Consider the following 19337-nt stretch of genomic DNA (forward strand, 5'->3'; position numbering starts at 1 on the left):
GGAGTGTAAACGCTTCCTCTATGAGAAAAAGGAGCAGCGCATGAACCGAACGCAACACACGCGAACCGAACCGAGACAGTCAAACCGAACGGTTTTCATAAACCGTTCCATCCCTACTAGACAGTAGTTCCAAAAAAAAGCTGAAAAACAATCCACTGGACTTTGTTTCCAAGTATGAGGACTTTTCTCTTCCCATCCAGGATGTTTTTTCCAATTCAAAATGCAAAAAATGGTGTTGAGTTCCAGGCTTTATGGAGTAGACCACAAACAAAGCCTTGTTTTGGTTTAGAAAACATATAAATTGAAACAGACGAACGGGTCCAGCCCTTTTAGAATGGGGGTCGTTTTGTTCTTTGTTAGCCTGCAGTACCCAAAACATGTCTATGCCTCTGAAAGGGGGGTTGTTAAAGAGAATTGTTGGCCTGGCTGAAAAGACAGGGGGTTGGATGTTGCGATGATAACAGGAAGGAATTGACTGAACTGTAGGTTGTGGAAATTTGAATTTTGAATTAAAAGAGCTTCCTGGATGGGAAGAGAAACGTCTACAAACTTAGAAACATTCCAGTGGATTGTTGTTTTTTTTTTACTTTTCTGGAATGCCTCTGACCTGGATGACTGAGAATCTTCACCGCCACGAGTCTGTAGCATTTTTCTTGTTGGGGCCGCCCTTTTATTTGGAAGAAATTTGTGCTGCCCCCTGAATACTTGAGGTCAATTACTAATTCTAATTCATTAAACCAGTTTCAAGAGTAATTAATTTTACAGTTTATTTTTACTTTGAAACAGAAAATTTTTTTCATTGATTTATTTGGTTAATTTCTACCACAGCTGCCCTCATTACATCTCTTCTCCTATATGGGAACAACTGGACCAGACCATAAACATATTCAGGAAGTCACTCAGATCCTGAAGCAGTAAAACCATCAGGATCATCACTTTACTACCACCATGTTTGACTGGTCTTTAATGGGATCTTTTCAAGGAGGAACAACAGATTCCTAAATAGCCCAAAATTGTCGGACCTTGAATATCCAGAGGATCATAGAGTTTTTTTCTTTTCCGATCGGAGGCCATTTCTGCCTGGTTTCTCTCATTTTGTTGAATCATGACCTCTGACCTTGACTGCTTTAGCCCAGCCTGGCCAGCCACACTAACTTACGAATTCAAAGGCAGGAGCAACAGTGTTAAAACAATTACAGAGAAAAGCAGCCACTCGTTAAAATGTTAAAGATATAATCAGGCTCTTCGGGATGAAATAAAGTTCACCATTAAAACATCTCTCTGACTGTTATAGTTACAGAGAAGCAACATTTCATTATTGGTCCAGTGTGATTAGAGTCAGAGAGTATTGAGCCTTAGCAGAATGGTCAGACTACCTCTAACCTCCTGGATGAGTTGCTGTAATTATTTTAATGCTGCCTGAAAGGGATTGCTGTTTTTGGGGGTAATTGTTCTACCTGTAGTTCTCTACAGTCTTAAACCCTTAATAACTCAGTTTTTATTTACTTTTCACTCTTTCCTTATTCTTCTGCTCTTCATACTGCTGGAAGATTCTAATATTTTAGCAATTTCTTGATTCAATCACAAAAAAGGGAAACCATTTCTGAATAATTTGGTTAGAGTAAATTCATAATTTAACAATTGAGACAGTAACTTTTCTACACAGGGCCAGGCTCGTTTGGCTAGCTTATTATAAATAAAGCTTTATTTAGGATTATTAGCATTTTTAAACATGAAATTAACATTTTGACAAAAAAAAAAAAAGTGTGGGGGTTACTTTTCTTTGCCATAAGTAAAACAAGTCAGTCAACTTTTTCTTGATTAAAGCGCCTTTTCTCTTTACTGAGCAGGTAATTGATACAGTTTGCCAACTGAATTATATGGTTTAAATTCAAAACCAGAAAAAAAACCTTAAATTGATTCATTCTTAATCTTAAGTAAAAAAAAAAAATAGAATTTCATAGACAGGTTTTCATATTTACCTGCTTAAATTATTTAAAAAAACACTTTTTTAAAAGACATTTTACTGACTTTTCGATGCATTTTTACAGTGTTGATCAGAATAAGTGGCCATAATATTTATAAACATCAAGTATTCTCTGTATTTCATGCTTTATAAACATGCAAGGAGATGTCATGCCATGCAGAACCAGCAGAGAAACAGTTAAACCAGGAAAATATGTTAAAAAGCCGAGAGAAACAATAAGCATCTCTAAAAGCAATTACTGGTTTAACATCAACATATTTAAGTGTCATCTCTAGGAAGAGATGCAAACTATTAGTTTATACAGAAAAACATTTATGAAATGTTTACTGTGTTCTGGAGAACTTTAACTAGAGTAGCTGCTCGTTTCTGTTTTTTTTTTGTTTTTTTTTCATGACTAGGAAATGGTTACATGTAGGGAAAAACTAAAAGAGTCATCATTAAACAGTTATATAGAGGATGTAAATAGATTTATACATACACTGGTGCACCGTTCACCCTTTAGCGGTTCACCAAAAAGATGAACATGGAAAGCATTGAAAGGACAAGAAGGGAGGGGGGGAGAGAAAAAGAACAAGTTGAGTAAACAACGTTAACCTCAAACAGGTTTGACAAAGTAAAACCATTAACATTTGATTTGTCTGTCCCCTGATTGGAGGAACCATAAAAAAAAAGCGCTGAAGTGTAGCTTATAAATCCATGGAAACGGTCTGAGACAAACTCAAACATCCTGCAGATGCTGCAGCCGCTTAAAGGACGCAGCGAAACCGAGCGATGGTTCCTGTTTAATAGCGCCGACTCTCTGGGCCCAGAGAGGATACAGAACGGCTTCTAACGACTCGCAACAATGAGTACTTCAATGAGCCAAAGGTTTACAGGGTTTAGAGCTCATGGAAAACCGGAGCTGTGTCACAAACCAGCAGATTTGAAAAAAAAAACTAAATTAAAAGACAGAGAAAAAACATTTAAAATCACAAAATATTTCGAGCTAAAATTGACCAATTTTTTAAGGCTGACATCTCGAACCAGATGTTGCTTTAAAGCATTGTGTTCTTTTAAAAACAACACAATGATAAAATTTACAAAAGTTTCAACAAAAAATAAACATTTATGAACAACTTATAGCAACTAGTGAGTAGCAGAGATGCTTTCTGTAATCTGGAAAAGCAATGATGCTGAACGCATTAATGAATCAGCGAAGCCATGCTTGGTCATTGGCTACTGCTAGTATAATAAAAATAAAAAATTCTGCAATATCGGCCGGCAGATTAATCAGTCTATTTCAGATTTTAAGCATAATTCAAAAAGACCATCGACAAACACATTTATCCATCATCAACCTAGTAATTATAGTCTAAACACACAAATGATTCAAGTATGTGAAGACATGAACTTTAACAATCTGCTAGGTCGTATTATTTAGAGAAAATCTGATTCAAATTGAAATTAGACTAAAAAGAAAACCCGATTTCGGAACTATGATTTATAAGAGATTATAAAGATGACGGTTCACATACTTTCAGCTCAGTGATTAGTTAATATCATCAGGTTTAGAACAAGCACATATTTTCATAATCGGAACCAAAACAAGCTTTTTTTTTTTTTTTTTTTTTATTCAGAGCTAAACCTGAATATCATTGAAAAATTTATTTATTTCTTCCATTAAATAGAAGTTAAGATTCTTTACAAACATAAGTGATCAAAGTAAAACCTGTTAACATTGATGCTTTTGACTTACAGCTAATGAAAACTAAAAAATGAAATCTTAAAAATGGTTTTAAACGGTAAAAATGTTAGCTGTTATCTTCTATAAACTTTATGAAGATGATGGAGGTCTTCCAGCAGATGCAGATGTCGGCTAATTAACCAGCAGGATCGGATTTCGGACGAATGACGCCGATCCAGCTTTCAGATCCAATCAGTTCTTTTATTAATATCAAACATATCCAAGCGGTTTGCAGTTCACCTTACATGGAAGTGGGGCTGGATAGTGATTCAAATTTCAAGAATTGATTCAATTCTGAAGATTTAGAATCAATAAGTTTTGACCGGATCGATGCATCTTATCTCAAACTGGAATCCTGGCACTAAAACATTCTTCTAGCTGCTGCTTGAATTGCATGACTGTGTGGTTAAGCCATTCAAAACATTCAACAGACCTTTCATAAAGTAATGGTGGATAGTTGTGGCTGAAAGGACAGTAGAAAATGCATCAATTAAAAAAAAATAAATTAATCCTTGGTCATTGAATCTATTATCATTAGGAATTAATGAGAATTATTTTAGATCTAGAAAGTCTTTTTTTTTTTATCACCGCCCTTCATGGAAGTGTTATTTCTTCTTGCTGCTATATACACAAATATATATATACACATTTATTTGTTGATAAAAAATAATATAAACATCCATATCTGTGTTCATTTGATACCCTTTTTTTTATAGTTATTATGTCAAGCCTGAGGCTTTACTAACATCACAAGCTTTATCGTTCATTCACTGAACAGTCTGATCAGATTGGCCGATAAACTGAGCACAGATATCAGTATCTGATTGGAAAAATGGATCAGCGCATCTCTAGGCTTTAAGTTGTTGCTATCCCAACGAGGGTTGCATCTTAGTGCGGTGGTGGAAAACTGGGCGGAAGGAGGAACTCCAAACTATGGTGTCTCCATGCCACGCTGCACGGAAGCAGTAACTCTGACAGTAAGAACTCAGAGAAGCAGTGAGGGTTGATGCTCTACTGCTATCTTGACTAAAGATTCAATAAGAGCACAATTCCGTATCAAAAAGCACTTCTTATGGGTCAAATGTAATATTCTAATCTTTGGTAAAACCAGGTTTAAGTTTCCATTTGCTGTAAGCCAGAATCATCCAAATCAGCCAGAAAATGCTGTGACTGTTGGTAATGAATACATTTAATCAAAAACCTTCAATTTTCAAATTGAATTTCTGTAAGAAAATAACAACAAAAAAAGTTTCAATGATATTCTAATTCGATGAAAAGCGATTTATCCGGAAAGACGCAAGCCGGGGCTCCATTTCCGTTGAGGAGGATAATCATACTCACAGCCTGACCGTTGGCCTCATACAGAGGACACTTCTGCTTGATCTTAGCCAGCTCCATGTTAACCTGCTTACTGACCACAGCCATGGGATTCCCTCCTGAACAACCAGACAAACCAAAAACAAGAAGCTCAATGCAACAAAACATACATTTGAAACACCTCCCCCTGCTGGAATACCGTGCAACTGCAGCAACTTCATTTAGACCAGAAAGTAAGGGCTCTAAAAATCTTATCTGGACTGATAAACTGACAAAAAGTTCAAAAGTAATTGCATCTTTAATTTAGGGTTAGATTCATTACCTCATTACCAAATAAAAGCTTAACGAGTCACTTTGCAACAAAAGGGGACAGATTCTTACCCAGTCCTGTGACTACCATGGCTCCCAGGTCAGCCACATAGTTTCCCTTTCTAAACGTGGCCACTCGCCCTCCCACACGGTCCTGCATATGTTAAACATAAGCAAACTTAAGCTGCAGCAATTTCATTAAAACAAGTAACAGAAATAGAAACAAATTTAGACAAATTAATTTAACATTTCTATTGGATCAAACAAGAAAAAGGAGGGAAATTTATTTAAGGCCTCTAAAATTTAAAGAGAAAAATACATGGGGCAAAAATCTAAAAACTGTAGATAAAACCACATACAATTTTTAAGAGTTAACAGACAAAAAAACTATGGCAATAAATATATGATAAATCAAAAATAATTAACTAATAAAGGTTAATTTAATCACTGCTAAAAATCGGACAGAGAGGCAATGTTTTCTTTTTTAAAAGATGGCGTCCCTCAGTTGAAGAAATGATTCTGGAAGTCCAGAAGGTTTTCACAATAAAATCAGCTCTAATTAACAAAACTAAGACCATCAGTAGTAATTTAAAAATACAAATAAAACACCTTGGATAAACAGTGGTTTATTAAAAACGTTTTTTGGTGACCCACCCTGGCTTCTAGTACTGTAACATCCATCCCAAAACTCTGCAGCTGTCTGGCTGCAGCCAGGCCAGACACACCTCCGCCGATGATGATCACCTTCCCAGTCTTCTTTGCTGCAAAGAAGAACAAAAATCTGCTTAATCTCTGCATCACAGATCAAAAGCTGACTTTATTAAATCAGGTCATGACATGTTGAACAGCGGGCCCGCTGTGCTGGCTGGGTTTGCCATCTCATAAAAAAATAAAACGGACGTGAAACAAACTTACTGGGTAAAGGCTTGACTCTCTTGTAAATGCCGAAGTTGATGAGGCCGTGCCTCTCTAAATAACTGTGGACCCGGTGGACCAGCACCGTATCGCCTGCAGAAAGAGGAAAACATCAAATATAGTTTCTTCTTGAAGAGAGAAATCATTACTAGATTAACTTTGACTGCTTACTGTTATAAGGAGCTTCGAGCTGCTGCACAGTAGCCTCGAAGGTGAGCTGAATCTTAGGGTTGTCCAGCCACAGCTGGATCTGAACAAGATCAGGAGAAAATACTTTGAGATGAGGCCTGGAAGCTTTTCATTCATTTCTGTCTGCTTATCAAAAGAATCGTGTTAAAAAGAACGTACGGTGCGGTTACGGATGTACAGGAAGACCTTCTGCGTCTGCTGAGGACCACTGATGATATCTGGGAAGCAGGCGGCTTCCTGGGACGTCATTCTGTCATGAGGAAGGCGGCTCTGGAAAGCAGCTCCTTCCAAACCTAAACGCAAAACATGAACGTCCCCGTTCCTCTAAAACCCGAGTCTCACTCAGAACACAAGACGACCTGCGGTTATGCTTCCTGGAGCAGCGACTCACCCGATGGTTCTTCAGGTTCGCTGTCGTTCTCCTCCTCAGGAGGTGGAGGCGGAGGAGGGATGACCTGCTTCCTCTCCTTCTCCGCCTTGGCGTTCCTCTCCTCCTCAGAGTAATACTCGTCCTCGGATAAATTAGCCAGGCTTTCGTCCATCTCGCGGTACTCCACCTGCAACAGTAGGCACAATAAAAGCACCATTAAAACCGGCATTCCAGATGTCCACCCGTTCAATCACTTACGCTCCTGGAAAGAGCTGAAGCATAAAGGATGTTTTTAAAAAATTTAATCTCCTGAACGTTTGAACCGTTTCCAATCCTGACAACTAAAATGAACCAAAATATTCTCACAAAGCTCCACATCCAGTGTTTAAAGAGAGAAATACTGACTCAGTCTTAAGATGACAAACGCCTCACTGAAGCACGGAGGTGGAGACGTTATGGTTGGGGCTGTTTTCTGCACCAGAAGACCTTACCACATCGAGGACAAAAACAACCCATTCACCATTAAAACCTTCTTCTCATAGGTGGAGCAGGGGGGCCATAGGTGGAGAATTAGCCCAATAACAGATTCCTACTCCGGTCATGGAGTAAATCGTTTCTAGATGTCAATCTTGCACAAAAGGTAAAAAGATTAACTTGGTAAAGATGATGCAGAAGTTAGAAGTCCACCTGAAAATACACAACTGAAATAAATTAACAACAGCTTATCAAGTTAACAATCTAATAGTAAAATAACAAATTTTGTGAAGGAATTTAATCGTTACCTAAAGTTACGGTACAAAGACTCTAGGGCGTGCATTTTGCCGAAGGAATAAAATCCCCTTGAGGAGTGATTAAGACAAAACTACAAATATTGACTATGAAAATTTGCATTTTTTTCCATTAAAGCTTAATTTCCTGTTATATACTTTTTTTATATTACAAATATTTATTTAGAAAATGTTATTTACTTAAATTATCTCCTTTTAGATTAATTGAAAAAAAAATCAATAGATCAAATACTTTAACAACAGCTGCAGCCATAAAAACAACAGTGAAAACCACGATTAAAGTCCTTATGAAAACCTAGGAGATACCTCAGATTAAAGTGATCGTATCAAAATCAGCAGAATTTAGCCTAACATTCCAAATCTGTTCCAAATCTTTATTGTCCGTCAGTAATGAGTCCAGCAACACTGATGCGTCGGTGCAGAAGAGCAACACGTTTTAAGAAAGTCATGTGACCGATACAGGAGTTGTTTCCAACTGACTGACTCACTAAACTGTGTTTTAAAATGTATCTGTCAACATGATGCATCTGCATCTTCTGCGATTTATCATTAAAATGATCAAGAATTTTGGAGCAGCGTAAAAGGAATAGGAACATTTCAATCTGATTTCTTTTGAGTTTTTATTTAATTTTATCGTGTCATCGCTTTCCTCTCAGCTTTCACTCAACTTATCTGAATTAAAGTTAATTTCAAATTGACTCTTAGTTTATTTACTGTTTTTACTGTACTTATTGTTTTAAAATTATGATTTAAAATCCTAGTCCACACGCATCCTCAATCACATTTTCCCCTAAATGTTATGTCTTCACATTATTTATTGGCTGATATCAAAGGATATTTTCAATTTAAACATAGATATGAAATAATATAACCACAATAATTTAAATTATATTAGTGTTCCAAGTCATCAAATCAATTCAGCTTAGTCTGTCAAATAAGCTGCCTGTAGTGTGTTTAAAGGTATAGCAGGTGTCAGTATTCTCTGAGAAAGTATCAATGAAGTGAAAAGGCTTTGAGATGGCTCATTACCCATTACTAATGTCCACCTTCTAAAAGGAAATTAGATGAGATAAAAAAGGAGATGATTTCAATTATAGGACTTAATCACAGTGGTTAAAGTATCTGCTGCTTTTATAAACCCCCATTATGTAGAAAATCTAAGATGTCAATAAGAGACGAGCCACGGATTGTTGGAAAGGTCTGACTGGTTTCCAAGGACACCAACAAATCTATATCCTTAATATTTTTTTCCATACCCATGCTCCATACAGGCTGCTCTTCTAAAAAACTCAGCCATGTGACTTTAGCGAGTCGGATCCATCACTGAATGAGTCATGTAAACCAGAGCGCTGCTTTAAAGTAGGCTGAGCTCCCCTTAAAGACCAGAGCTAACTAAGCTAACAGTTCTGAGATCTGACTCCAACCTGATCAGACAGATTTCTGGTTCTCTGATGTAGGACTTAATTAACCGTAATTTACGGACTATAAGTTGCACTTTTTTTTTTACATGTTTTAGCCAGGGGTGTGACCTATACTCCAGACAGATTTATAAATTAAACGTATACCAGTAGATTCTCAAGTAACTGACTGTAATAAAACTATTTTGATTGACAGAGCTGCTCCATGTTTTAAAAAGAACGCTGGAAATGCAATATTGCGGCCATTCCATAGGTCAAGCTGGTCACAATCAGAGAACAGAATCTATAAAAAATAAAAATAAAAAATGACATTATAAAACAACAAAGAAGGTCTGAAAAAATACCACCAAAACGTACGCTCTTGGCCTAATGCACTTTTACATGGTAACATTTTGGGCATCCTGAGCGACATGGTTGCTGCATGTAATGAAGTCTGTTGCAGAACCACACTAACATATTCTGTCCACTAGATCCAATCAGACGAAGGTGGCGTTGTTGCTTCCCTGAGCTCTTTATGTAAATATAGTCGGCTTTAACGTCCCTGTGACTTGTACTGCTGCTGTACCTCTACTGGCAAATACGGCAGAGGCGAATGTTATCAAGTGTTGCTTTAAATTACATCTGAAGGGTTTTAAGTTATGTAAAAACCAAATGTACTTGAGAAAAAATTTCATTTCTATTTCATCAAATAGTTTTAGGAACATTAAAGCCTCCTTCTGTTGAAGCAGGATGGGAGGGTGTCTTGATTGGATGTGTGTTTGCTTCAACTCACCTGAATCAAAGAATAAGGTCATTACAGAAAGCCTGCAGAACATGCTGCAGGTTGAGAGGGAACCTCAATCATTATAAAACCGACCTAACCCCATCTACCTGCTCTATTTAAGGGGACTCTTAAAGCTCCAGAACCCTAAAATGTTTACTTTTGCTCGCTTCCGTCGACTTGTTCTACGGACTTCAGCCGCCTCAGCTTCTGCCGCTGCAGAACTTGACTGGTGAGGGAATGGGGGACCTCCAGGCTCCCCGCTAGGAGATGATCTCTCCTTCTTCTTTGGATCCATCGGTCCAGCAGCCGAGGCTGACGGGCCGATCTGGACGTCAGCAGTCAAGGGCCTTTCACCTCCCGCCGCCCCGCCAGAGGATGAAGAGGAGGAGGAGGAGGAGCCTGCATCTGATTTCTTGCTAGACAGCATAATGGAAGATGTTGGAGGCCTCTCCTGAAGGACAAACGCATAAAAAATTGAACTAAACCCTCACGACACTGAATATACAACAGGAACTATGCAAAGACAAGTTGCAAAAAAAGCTGTGAAAAATACTGAGTGGAATGGGATAGATTAAAATGTTTGAAACAGAAGAAATTAAAAATATTTCCGATTATTTGATGAAATGTCCACATATGAATAACAGGTGAAGAAACAAAGAAAACAAAACAGCACTTTTGCATTTTGTGGTGTCGAAATGACAGTCGAAGGAGGGCTCCTCCAAACTTGTACTTTAGCACATTTTTTGTGCTAAATACTTAAAATCCTGCCATAATCATATTTACCATCAGGTTTAGTTTTTTGTCTGAACATGGGACTTATTTTTGCTCAGTTTTTTTTTAAATAACAGCTTTCCAATCCTGTGTCCAATGCTCTTTTAAAGGTTGATTTTTTTGAGTGCTTAGAGAAAGGGGTCCTTTCTACAGATTCCCGATGAGTGAAGCTCCTCTGAGCTCTGAATATTTGCAGCTCCTCCAGAGTTACTACGAGCATAATTGCTTCTCTCATTGCTGTTCTCCTCACCCAGCGTGTGTTTATGTCTTGTTTTGTTGCCATCCTCTCCCTATTTTAGGGCGACGGGTTGAACAGAGATGTGGATGATGTTTTAGCAAATGATTTAAAGTTTGTGTTGTTTTTTGTTTTATCCTCACAACTTTCTCCCTGACCTACAATGTTCCTTTGTCATCCATGATATAGTTTAGAGCAGGGGTCTTAAACGTTTTTATTTGTTCTTAACTAATGGCGAGATGGAGCAGGGATCCACTAATATATATTCTATGAAATAGTGTTCTATCAAACTGGTTCTTTCGTCACTCTATTACAGATGGAGTAATGAAACTAAAGTAATTTCCCTCTGGGATTATTAAAGTATTTCTGATTCCTGGTTGATGGGACAGGTGTTGTGAATGAAACGGTGCCCAGCTTGAAAGAGCTCCTGTGTGTCGCTGAATGTGTACATTAATGACTGAAAGACATCTTCTGCCTCCATTTATCTGTTTACTACAGTGTGTTAAATTCATGTTCATGTGGCTTTAAAGACATTTCATTCATTACTGGAAAAAATTTTCAAGGGGGCTATAAAAAAAAAGGTCTAATCAGCCTAAACTTTCGCAACCCCCATGCAGTACCTCCTTGACCCCCTGTTGAAGACCTCCGGTTTAGTTAAATTTCATAATAAATATCTGAGGTCTTTATAGAATGTTTGTATGTCCGACGTGGTGAAAGTGTAGCCTGGGTGTCATTCCGAACTTAGTCCCGCCAACAAGGTTTGAGGTCGGGAAGTTCGGTCTGGCATTGCTCCATAGTAGCGCGAGTATTATCGCCCACTGTCAGGCGATCCAACCAAATTGTCAGGGCGGGCTTTATACGATGATGGACAGTTGATCCACAGTAACGTAATCAACCACGTCACCAAAGCGCGCTTGGGTGACAACAACAATGGCTGCCGCCGGAGAGTTGAGGTGAGTAGATTCTGCTATTAGGTCTGTTCTAGAAGATATCGACAGCAAATTAATTTTAAAAGAGGAACAGAGAAACGCGATCAAGGCTCATCTTCGTATTCTAGGCGTGCAACTGCACGCTTTGATTTTTGTTGACAATAACTATGCGTCGCTTAACATACGTCACGCACTCCGTTGCTCTTATTGGTTGTAGGTCTATCCAATTGAGTGCAGAGGCATTTTTTTTCCTGGTCCATTCAAAACACGCCCCATAATCACAGCTCTATGGAGCAGCATCAGACTCATATTCTGACTAGAATTGAGTTGGACTACGTCAGGCTAGTGAAAGTGCATCGTAAGCTGCGAACTCACACTGTACGACCCTGCGGTTTCGTCGTACAGTGTGAGCGAGGTGGCGCAGTGGTTAGCGAACCCGGCCCCTGTAAGGAGGCCTTCGTCCTTGACACAGCCGACTCAGGTTCGAATCCTGCCTGCCGTGCTTTGCCACATGTCTCTCCTCCTCTATCACACCCCCTTTCCTGTCAGCCTACTGTCAAAAAAACGAGCCACTAGTGCAGTAAAAACTCAAAAAAAAAAGAAAAAGAAGCTGATAAGTCAGTCATTTTATTTGGATGGGATTAAATTGAGCTCAGAAAATAAAGTTAAAAATCTTGATTTTTGATCAGAACCTGTAATTTAAATCCCATAAAAAAAGGTTTATAGAATTTCCTTCTTTCATCTGAGAAACTAGTCCATGCATTTGTTATTTCAAGGCTGAACTATTGTAATTCTTTACTATCAGGAAGTCCACAAACTGTAGTTAAAAGCCTTCAGCTGATCCAAAATGCTGCAGCCAGAGTTCTGATGAAAATTAAAAAGAGATCATATCTCTCCTATCCTGGCTTCACTTCACTGACTTCCTGTTAAATCCAGAATAGAATTTAAAATCCTCTTTTAGGCAGATCTTTGTTATTAGGCTCCTCTACCAGTTTGTCTGCTTTTAAAAGATAGGCTTACAACTTTGATAAAGCTCAGAACGGCTCAAGTTATCCTGAGCTATCTCTATGGTTATGCTGTTATAGGCTTAGAATGCTTGACTGTCTATATAAGGTGAAATTTAGGATTCAATTAAAATTTGAGCCATCTCAGATTTGATTTAACCCGAAGCAATATACTCACATGTGAAAAACATGTCAAATTAAACGTAATATGAGAACCTTTCTTAACTCTTTAAAAGTGAAAATAATTAAAACAGTAACCAAATAAAATGTAAGTGATGTGAGTGATAGATCTCTTTAAATAATTCTGTTCACTGGATGACAGAAAGGATGTAGAGAGTGCATGGGTGTGATGGTTTTATGACATGAAGGCTCCAAGGTACAGAAACCTTGTCTGGTTTTACCCATTTCTCCGTACACCTGGTAATATCCATTCAAACACTAAGGGACGAAGACAGAACCAGAAATATGGTTACAGACAGAACGAGCTAAACACCACTGCTGGCCTTTGATAAGAAGAAAGCTCAGAAAGTTAGAAATGTCACTTTTAATTTCACCGACTAGCATCATTTAACAAAAAGCTTTTTTTTTTTTTTTTTCAGAAATTGTTAAAACTTAAGAAACCTTTAAACAAATTTGCTACAATGCCCGTTAGGCTGTTGAGTCCTGATCAGTTTTAACATTGATCATGTGTTAAAGACGTTGCTAGCTTCCTGTTTATATTTGTTGTGTTGGATAAATTGACCGAAAGCTAGCGGTGCTAAAGCTAGCGGTGCATCATCAGCGCACACAATACTTTCTACAAGCAGTAACTTCCATATATTCATCAAATATTAAAGCCTGTGCAATGGTCAAAACGATAAAATGAAATCCAAACATATCATGTTCCTAATTTAATACCAAGCCGTTAAAATAGCCAAGGAGACCATGCTTTTTTTTTAGCTTAAGCTAACAATGAGCTGCAGCTAGCTGATGCGCAGGATTTGCATGGATACATAAGCTGTCTGAAATAACCTCCCTGGAAATAAATTGTATTTTATTTATACATCAGAATGGAGTTTATAGAATAGAGACGCATTTTAATTAAAAAAAATGAAATTACCTCTCAATCCTCCGAATATATCAACACAAAGACGGAACGGTTGCAGGTTATGCAAAACGCAAGTACGTGATTGGTGGATGGCAAAACGTTATGCAATGATACTCAAATGTGATTGGTGGTCGAAACCGTCGATTAAAACAAAGGCGGGGCTCAATTGATCGAACTCCTGGTTCTAACCGTACAAATAAAATTCTTATTTTTCATACTTTTTTTTAAATTGCCGATCTGAATTAAGTGTTTAGAGTAAAATTCTGAGATAATTAAGCTAATTCCTTTGAGATTTATGACTGTCAGCTGAGACTGGGCCATACGTGAACGCCCGGGTTTTACGTCGACGTCTTCCGCCATATTGTGAGAGGCATGACGCTCTACAAGCCAAATATTTACTGTTAGATCGGTTGGGATTTTGTGGCACATTAAAGCAGAAACGTATTTTGTTCCTTTTTCTGACAAATATTTTACAAAAATCGTAAATAGAAATCTATGCAATTTAATGGCATAGCTAATTGGCGCTGCTGTGTCTGTGACTTAGTGAATACTGTCTGAGCCAACCACGGCTTGTTTGTTCAACCGCTTTGATATTTATTTATTGATTATTTAACAAAAAAAATATTATTTGAATACATTTTGTGTCTTTTCGGACTTAAATTGCCACTCTCAATATGGCGGATGCTTGCTTTCCAGCGAGGCCTATGCGGTGTCAAATGAAAAAAGGGCAGGGCAGGAAGAATAGGAAGAGGTGAAGGAAGGGAGGGCAGGTAAAGGTGAGCTTCTACACCGCTCCTTAAACCCAGGAAAAGATCTGAGCGCCCTGTTGACTTCTTTGTTTCTCCATTTTTCTTAGCCGTCTACGTGTAAGTATAACCTTTTAATCTCGACATATCCCCATTCATGCGCATATTTTCTTTAGAAAGACAAATGATTGGCGATGAGAAACAGATTGGATTGAGAGACATGTTTACTTGGTTTGTTACTCGGTTTTTCTCAGTGCTGAAATGCGTAGAAGTTAAATATAAAACGTATTAAGTGGATCAGTAGTAGATTAACATTAAATATAAATCAGATAATGACGTAATGAGAATCAGGAAGTCAAGAATCTTCAAAACTTTACCCATCTAATGTACATCAACCATTCGTTTCCACCATTTTCCTTTACCATTGATCAAATATAACCACTTAAAATAGAGTATACTGCTAACTTTACTTTAAGAGCACATGTTTATAAATATATATATATATGTGTGTGTGCGTGTGTGTGTGTGTGTGTATATATATATATATATATATATATATACACATGTATATAATCAATCCAACAGAATTAGGACGATGGTGAAAAACGAGCCGGAGAAGTCATCAGACCGGCCTGACAACACTGCCTTCACCCAGCAGAGGCTTCCAGCATGGCAGCCCATTCTCTCTGCAGGAATTGTTATTCCAGGGTTTGTCCTCATTGGGCTGGCATTTATCGGCGTTGGAGTTGCTCTCTTCATCACTTCACGGGACATCCAGGTGCTGGAGGTAAGACAGGACCTTTGATATGAAGAAGTGAAGAATCAGACATTAGAAGAAACGGCGAGAAGCTAATGGAAATACAGTACTTAGATGAAAATAAAAACTGTTCTTTTGGTCTGATCTATTACCCTCTCAGTTTTCTCACTGCAGTTTGTAAAGTGTTTGATCTCTAAAAGAAAAATGTTTTTTCCATGTTTATCCCCCCCCAAAAACAGTTGGACTACACTGGTGTGGAATCAAGCAATCCCTGCTCTAAGTGCACTGACCCAAATGTCAGAAAGTGCATTTGCACCATAGTGTTTTCCCTTGACACTCTGTTTAAGGTTAGACACAAACTGCACTTTGCAAGCAAAAAATGACGCTTTATTCTTTCCGTTTTCTAAGACGGCTTTTATGATTTCTAACATTTCCTTCTCTTACAGGGACCTGTCTTCATGTATTATGGCTTAACTAATTACTTCCAGAACCAAAGAAGGTATGGGGTTTCCAGAGACGATAATCAGTTATATGGAGACCTGGATTACTTTAAAGTAAGATTGTATACCTTTTTTTTTTCTTTTTTTTATGTATAATTATATTTTTTTCCATCTGCCATTTTGAAGGCTTGCTGTTCTCCACTACAGGGCGTGTTGCAGATTGCAAATCAGACTTCTTATAGCTTTCTTACAACAATATCTGTCTTCTTCCCACTCTGACACTGAGGCCATTTTTATAGCTCTATAACCAGTTTTTTTAATTTTTTATAGATATACAAAACCTTAACCAAGATGTATTAATCCTCATAAATAAAATTTTTGTGTTTCTCCTGATAGAGTCCTGGTAGTGATTGTGCCCCCTTTGACTATGACAGCAACGACAGACCAATCGTGCCCTGTGGAGCCTTGGCTAACAGCATGTTCAACGGTATGCTAGTATCATAGGAAACAATTTCCTACGATAAATGGTCTTTTGCTGAGTTCGAATTCAGCGGCTGTGTCATCAGAAGGCCAAATTTGTCTGCCAATTAGGTCATAGCGCGGCGTAGAGGCCTATTCAGATCGGAAGACAAATGAAGCCTTCTTTTTGTCCAGTTTCAAAGGACATGTACCAGATCTGCTCAGGCACTGCTCATGCCAGTGTCATTGAGCTATATGATTGGCTGAATGTTGCAACATCACGTAAAACATTATGGTTGCCCAGACAACGATATTAACATAATACAGCGTCTGTGTGCAGAGTCAGAAGCATCTGTAGTGCTAGCTTGTCTAATGACCGATGAAGTTTTTACCTGATTAATAACAAAACTGCAAAAATATGTTTATGGTAGGGCTGAAACAAATAATTGGTTTAATCGTTTATTGAAAGAATCGTCAACCAATTTAGTAATTGTTAACTGGAGTTTAGAGACTCTAACATGTGTCTTTAGCTGACAGAGTGACCCACTTAGAGCAGCAATTACAGCAAAATCATAAAATAAATATGTAAACATTTAAGATAAAAAAAAATAACATTTTTATTCTGTCAACATGTTCTATCCAGAACCCCTTAAGTGGAAAAGTTTTAGTTTCAACTGGTTTAATTTTGTAATCAATCATAACTAGTTACAGTCCCAGTTAATGGTGAACAAAGTAACCGCAAGACCATGGCTGTGCCCGAACGTCCGCCCTGACCCCTAAAGGCCAATTTATACTTCTGACACAACCGTCAAATCTGTCTCCTCAAAAAAAATCCTGTCTACGCCTCATACGATCGCAAACCTGCACAGTCCTCAAGTGGAAGTGTGCAGACAAAAAGCAGCTGTGATTAGTCCTTGGTATGCCTTTCCGGCTGTTCTCGATTCGGTGCCGGGGCGCGCCATTTTGAAAAACCGAGGAACAACTACAATGGACAACTACGATGAAAGGTTAATTGAGGAGGTTCTGAAGTACAATCCGTCAAAGTTCTCGCAAGTTCTCCAATAGGCTCCTCCTTGCGCTTCGGTGGGAAACAGCTGTGTCCCTAGAAATTTCAGACCGACGGTGCAGAAGCATACCAGCAAAACTGATCTGCGACCAGATGCACCCGACATTTGATGTGTGCGGTTGCAGAAGTATAATCTGGCCTTAAATCTCTCAATCACTATATAGAGCGGGGACTTTATAGTGAACTCAGTTAACTGACTGTTTGGACAGATGATCACTACTTTTCACTCCCCGTTGGTCAAGTGACTCCACCTCCCCGCATGGTGCCTGCACCACCTTTGTTATTTGTCGGCGCTGTCGAGTAGGGACCTATCACACCATGGCGATTTATCCAGCCTAGGCCTGATGCACAGATGCATTATGAAGCATCAGTTAAAGCTGCTCCCCTCAGGCGCATTGATGTGCCTGGCCTGCATAAAAAGATTTAATTGATCGCGGTTTAAACCTAGCTGCTGTTTACAACCCACCCACCCCCAAAAAAATAAAAGAAAGAAAAAGAAAGAAGGTTTGCTGTCACAGCAGATTCACCTTCTGACTCACTCTATGATGGGGATGCAGTCTGGAGGAGAACTGATGGTTTCCTCCTGTGAACCTCCTTTTAAATCCAATACGCCATCATATAGTAGCTGGAAGTTAGAAACACGTTCAGCACTCGTCAAATACGTTGATATGCCTTGGAGTTCTTGATAAGTTACGGACAAGTTACTCATAGATTTTGTATAAGCTAGACACCACAACTTATGACTAACTTACACTTAACGTATGTCAATGATCAGATAACTTACCTGTGACTTATGGCCCACATATGGCATACGACGGGAAACTTTGAGCATGTTCAAAATTTCTCTGCGTACTCGCCGTATGTCGACATGATCCAGCATATTTCAGCATGCTCTGGCATACTTCAGTGTGCTCATAACTTATACAAAACCAGATTTTTACCAGATTTTTCGTACCTCAGCCATACGCTAAAACGTCCTTGATGTTTTAGACCTGTCACCATGAAAATAAATCTCATAATGCAGGGGTGTCAAACTGGTTCCAGAAAGGGCCGTGTGAATGCAGATTTTCTTTCCAACCAAGCAATGGAACACCAGACTCCATTCATCCCATCAAGTCAGATTGGACACACTTTATGAGATGAATGGAGTCTGGTGTTCCATTGCTTGGTTGGAAAGAAAATCTGCATTCACACGGCCCTTTCTGGAACCAGTTTGACACCCCTGTCATAATGCATTCGGGGATATATCTGCTCGTCTAGTGACCCTTGATGATCGCTAGTTTTCAAGGTGCATTGTGGGAAATTTCTAGTCCACTACTTTTTCATCGACTTGAGTTCGGTCACTCATCTAAAATTTATATTGTGCCCTATATAGTGTTTAGGGTGACATTTGGACACAGCCCATCATATAAAGGGGAGAGCTGGGTATCGCTGTGGCTAGCTGTGCTCAGTAGCTAACAGGTTAGCCTATTTTAGCTCAGTCAGTTAGCCATGTTAAACTGCATTACTTTTAACTTTGTCTCAACAACTGTTTGTTTTCTGCAAGTAGAATAACTTCTTCTCTTGGTCTAAAATCTCTGAGAATGTCATTTTTTTAAGATGTTCTATTAAAAAGAACAAGAAGAAACACTAAGACTTTTTGTTTTGCCTTCTTAAATGGCAGAACTAAGTCTGTCTTAGAAGGCAGGGCTTTCCTTCCAGACTGACAATGATTATTTTCTACTTTCGGCTACTTTAGATCGCCAATGAAATGTAAAATAACAGCAAACATAGGTAATGATATGTTGAGACTCCAGAGGAGCTCTGATTCTTAAGAAAGGGGTGCAATACAGTTTGTTTGAATAGCATTGCCGTATGATGACGTCATGAAAAAGGGCAGGGCCCCGAGCAGATCAGATACCTACACCACTGTATCCTAAGTGTTTGAATAGTTCCATCTGAAATTAATGAAAATGGTCGTCTTAAATGGTTATTGTACGGAAGAGGATTAGGGCCACTGAAAAAAAAAAAAAAAAAAGTTAACTGATTTTAAATTTTATTTCAGTTTAACATGGGAAAAAAGTC

At 38.4% G+C, this 19337-nt stretch overlaps 2 protein-coding genes across 5 annotated transcripts in view; one reads left to right on the forward strand and one right to left on the reverse strand.

Moving 5' to 3' along the window:
• The window catches only part of kdm1a (lysine (K)-specific demethylase 1A), a 23890-nt gene extending 9979 nt beyond the window's left edge, over window positions 1-13911 (reverse strand). The window contains exons 1-11 of one of the 4 annotated variants that reach the window (XM_015374664.1): window positions 13818-13895; window positions 13120-13156; window positions 9937-10230; window positions 6832-7000; window positions 6600-6733; window positions 6423-6501; window positions 6252-6344; window positions 5991-6097; window positions 5409-5490; window positions 5052-5146; window positions 2466-2483 (exon numbers count right to left, since the gene is read on the reverse strand). In XM_015374664.1, coding sequence (XP_015230150.1) covers window positions 2466-2483; window positions 5052-5146; window positions 5409-5490; window positions 5991-6097; window positions 6252-6344; window positions 6423-6501; window positions 6600-6733; window positions 6832-7000; window positions 9937-10230; window positions 13120-13149 — 1101 coding nt within the window. In that variant the 5' untranslated portion in view covers window positions 13150-13156; window positions 13818-13895. Of the gene's footprint in view, window positions 1-2465; window positions 2484-5051; window positions 5147-5408; window positions 5491-5990; window positions 6098-6251; window positions 6345-6422; window positions 6502-6599; window positions 6734-6831; window positions 7001-9936; window positions 10231-13104; window positions 13157-13817 lie in introns of those variants that run through there. The other 3 variants (XM_015374665.1, XM_015374663.1, XM_015374662.1) reach the window with 3 other exon arrangements.
• A 667-nt stretch (window positions 13912-14578) lies between these two features.
• The window catches only part of LOC107084698 (cell cycle control protein 50A-like), a 9460-nt gene continuing 4701 nt past the window's right edge, over window positions 14579-19337 (forward strand). The window contains exons 1-5 of the mRNA XM_015374639.1: window positions 14579-14671; window positions 15137-15338; window positions 15548-15655; window positions 15755-15862; window positions 16145-16235. Coding sequence (XP_015230125.1) covers window positions 15147-15338; window positions 15548-15655; window positions 15755-15862; window positions 16145-16235 — 499 coding nt within the window. The 5' untranslated portion in view covers window positions 14579-14671; window positions 15137-15146. The remainder of the gene's footprint in view (window positions 14672-15136; window positions 15339-15547; window positions 15656-15754; window positions 15863-16144; window positions 16236-19337) is intronic.

Source organism: Cyprinodon variegatus, unplaced genomic scaffold, assembly GCF_000732505.1.
Source record: "Cyprinodon variegatus isolate N-32 unplaced genomic scaffold, C_variegatus-1.0 Scaffold107, whole genome shotgun sequence".
NCBI classification, from domain to species: domain Eukaryota; kingdom Metazoa; phylum Chordata; class Actinopteri; order Cyprinodontiformes; family Cyprinodontidae; genus Cyprinodon; species Cyprinodon variegatus.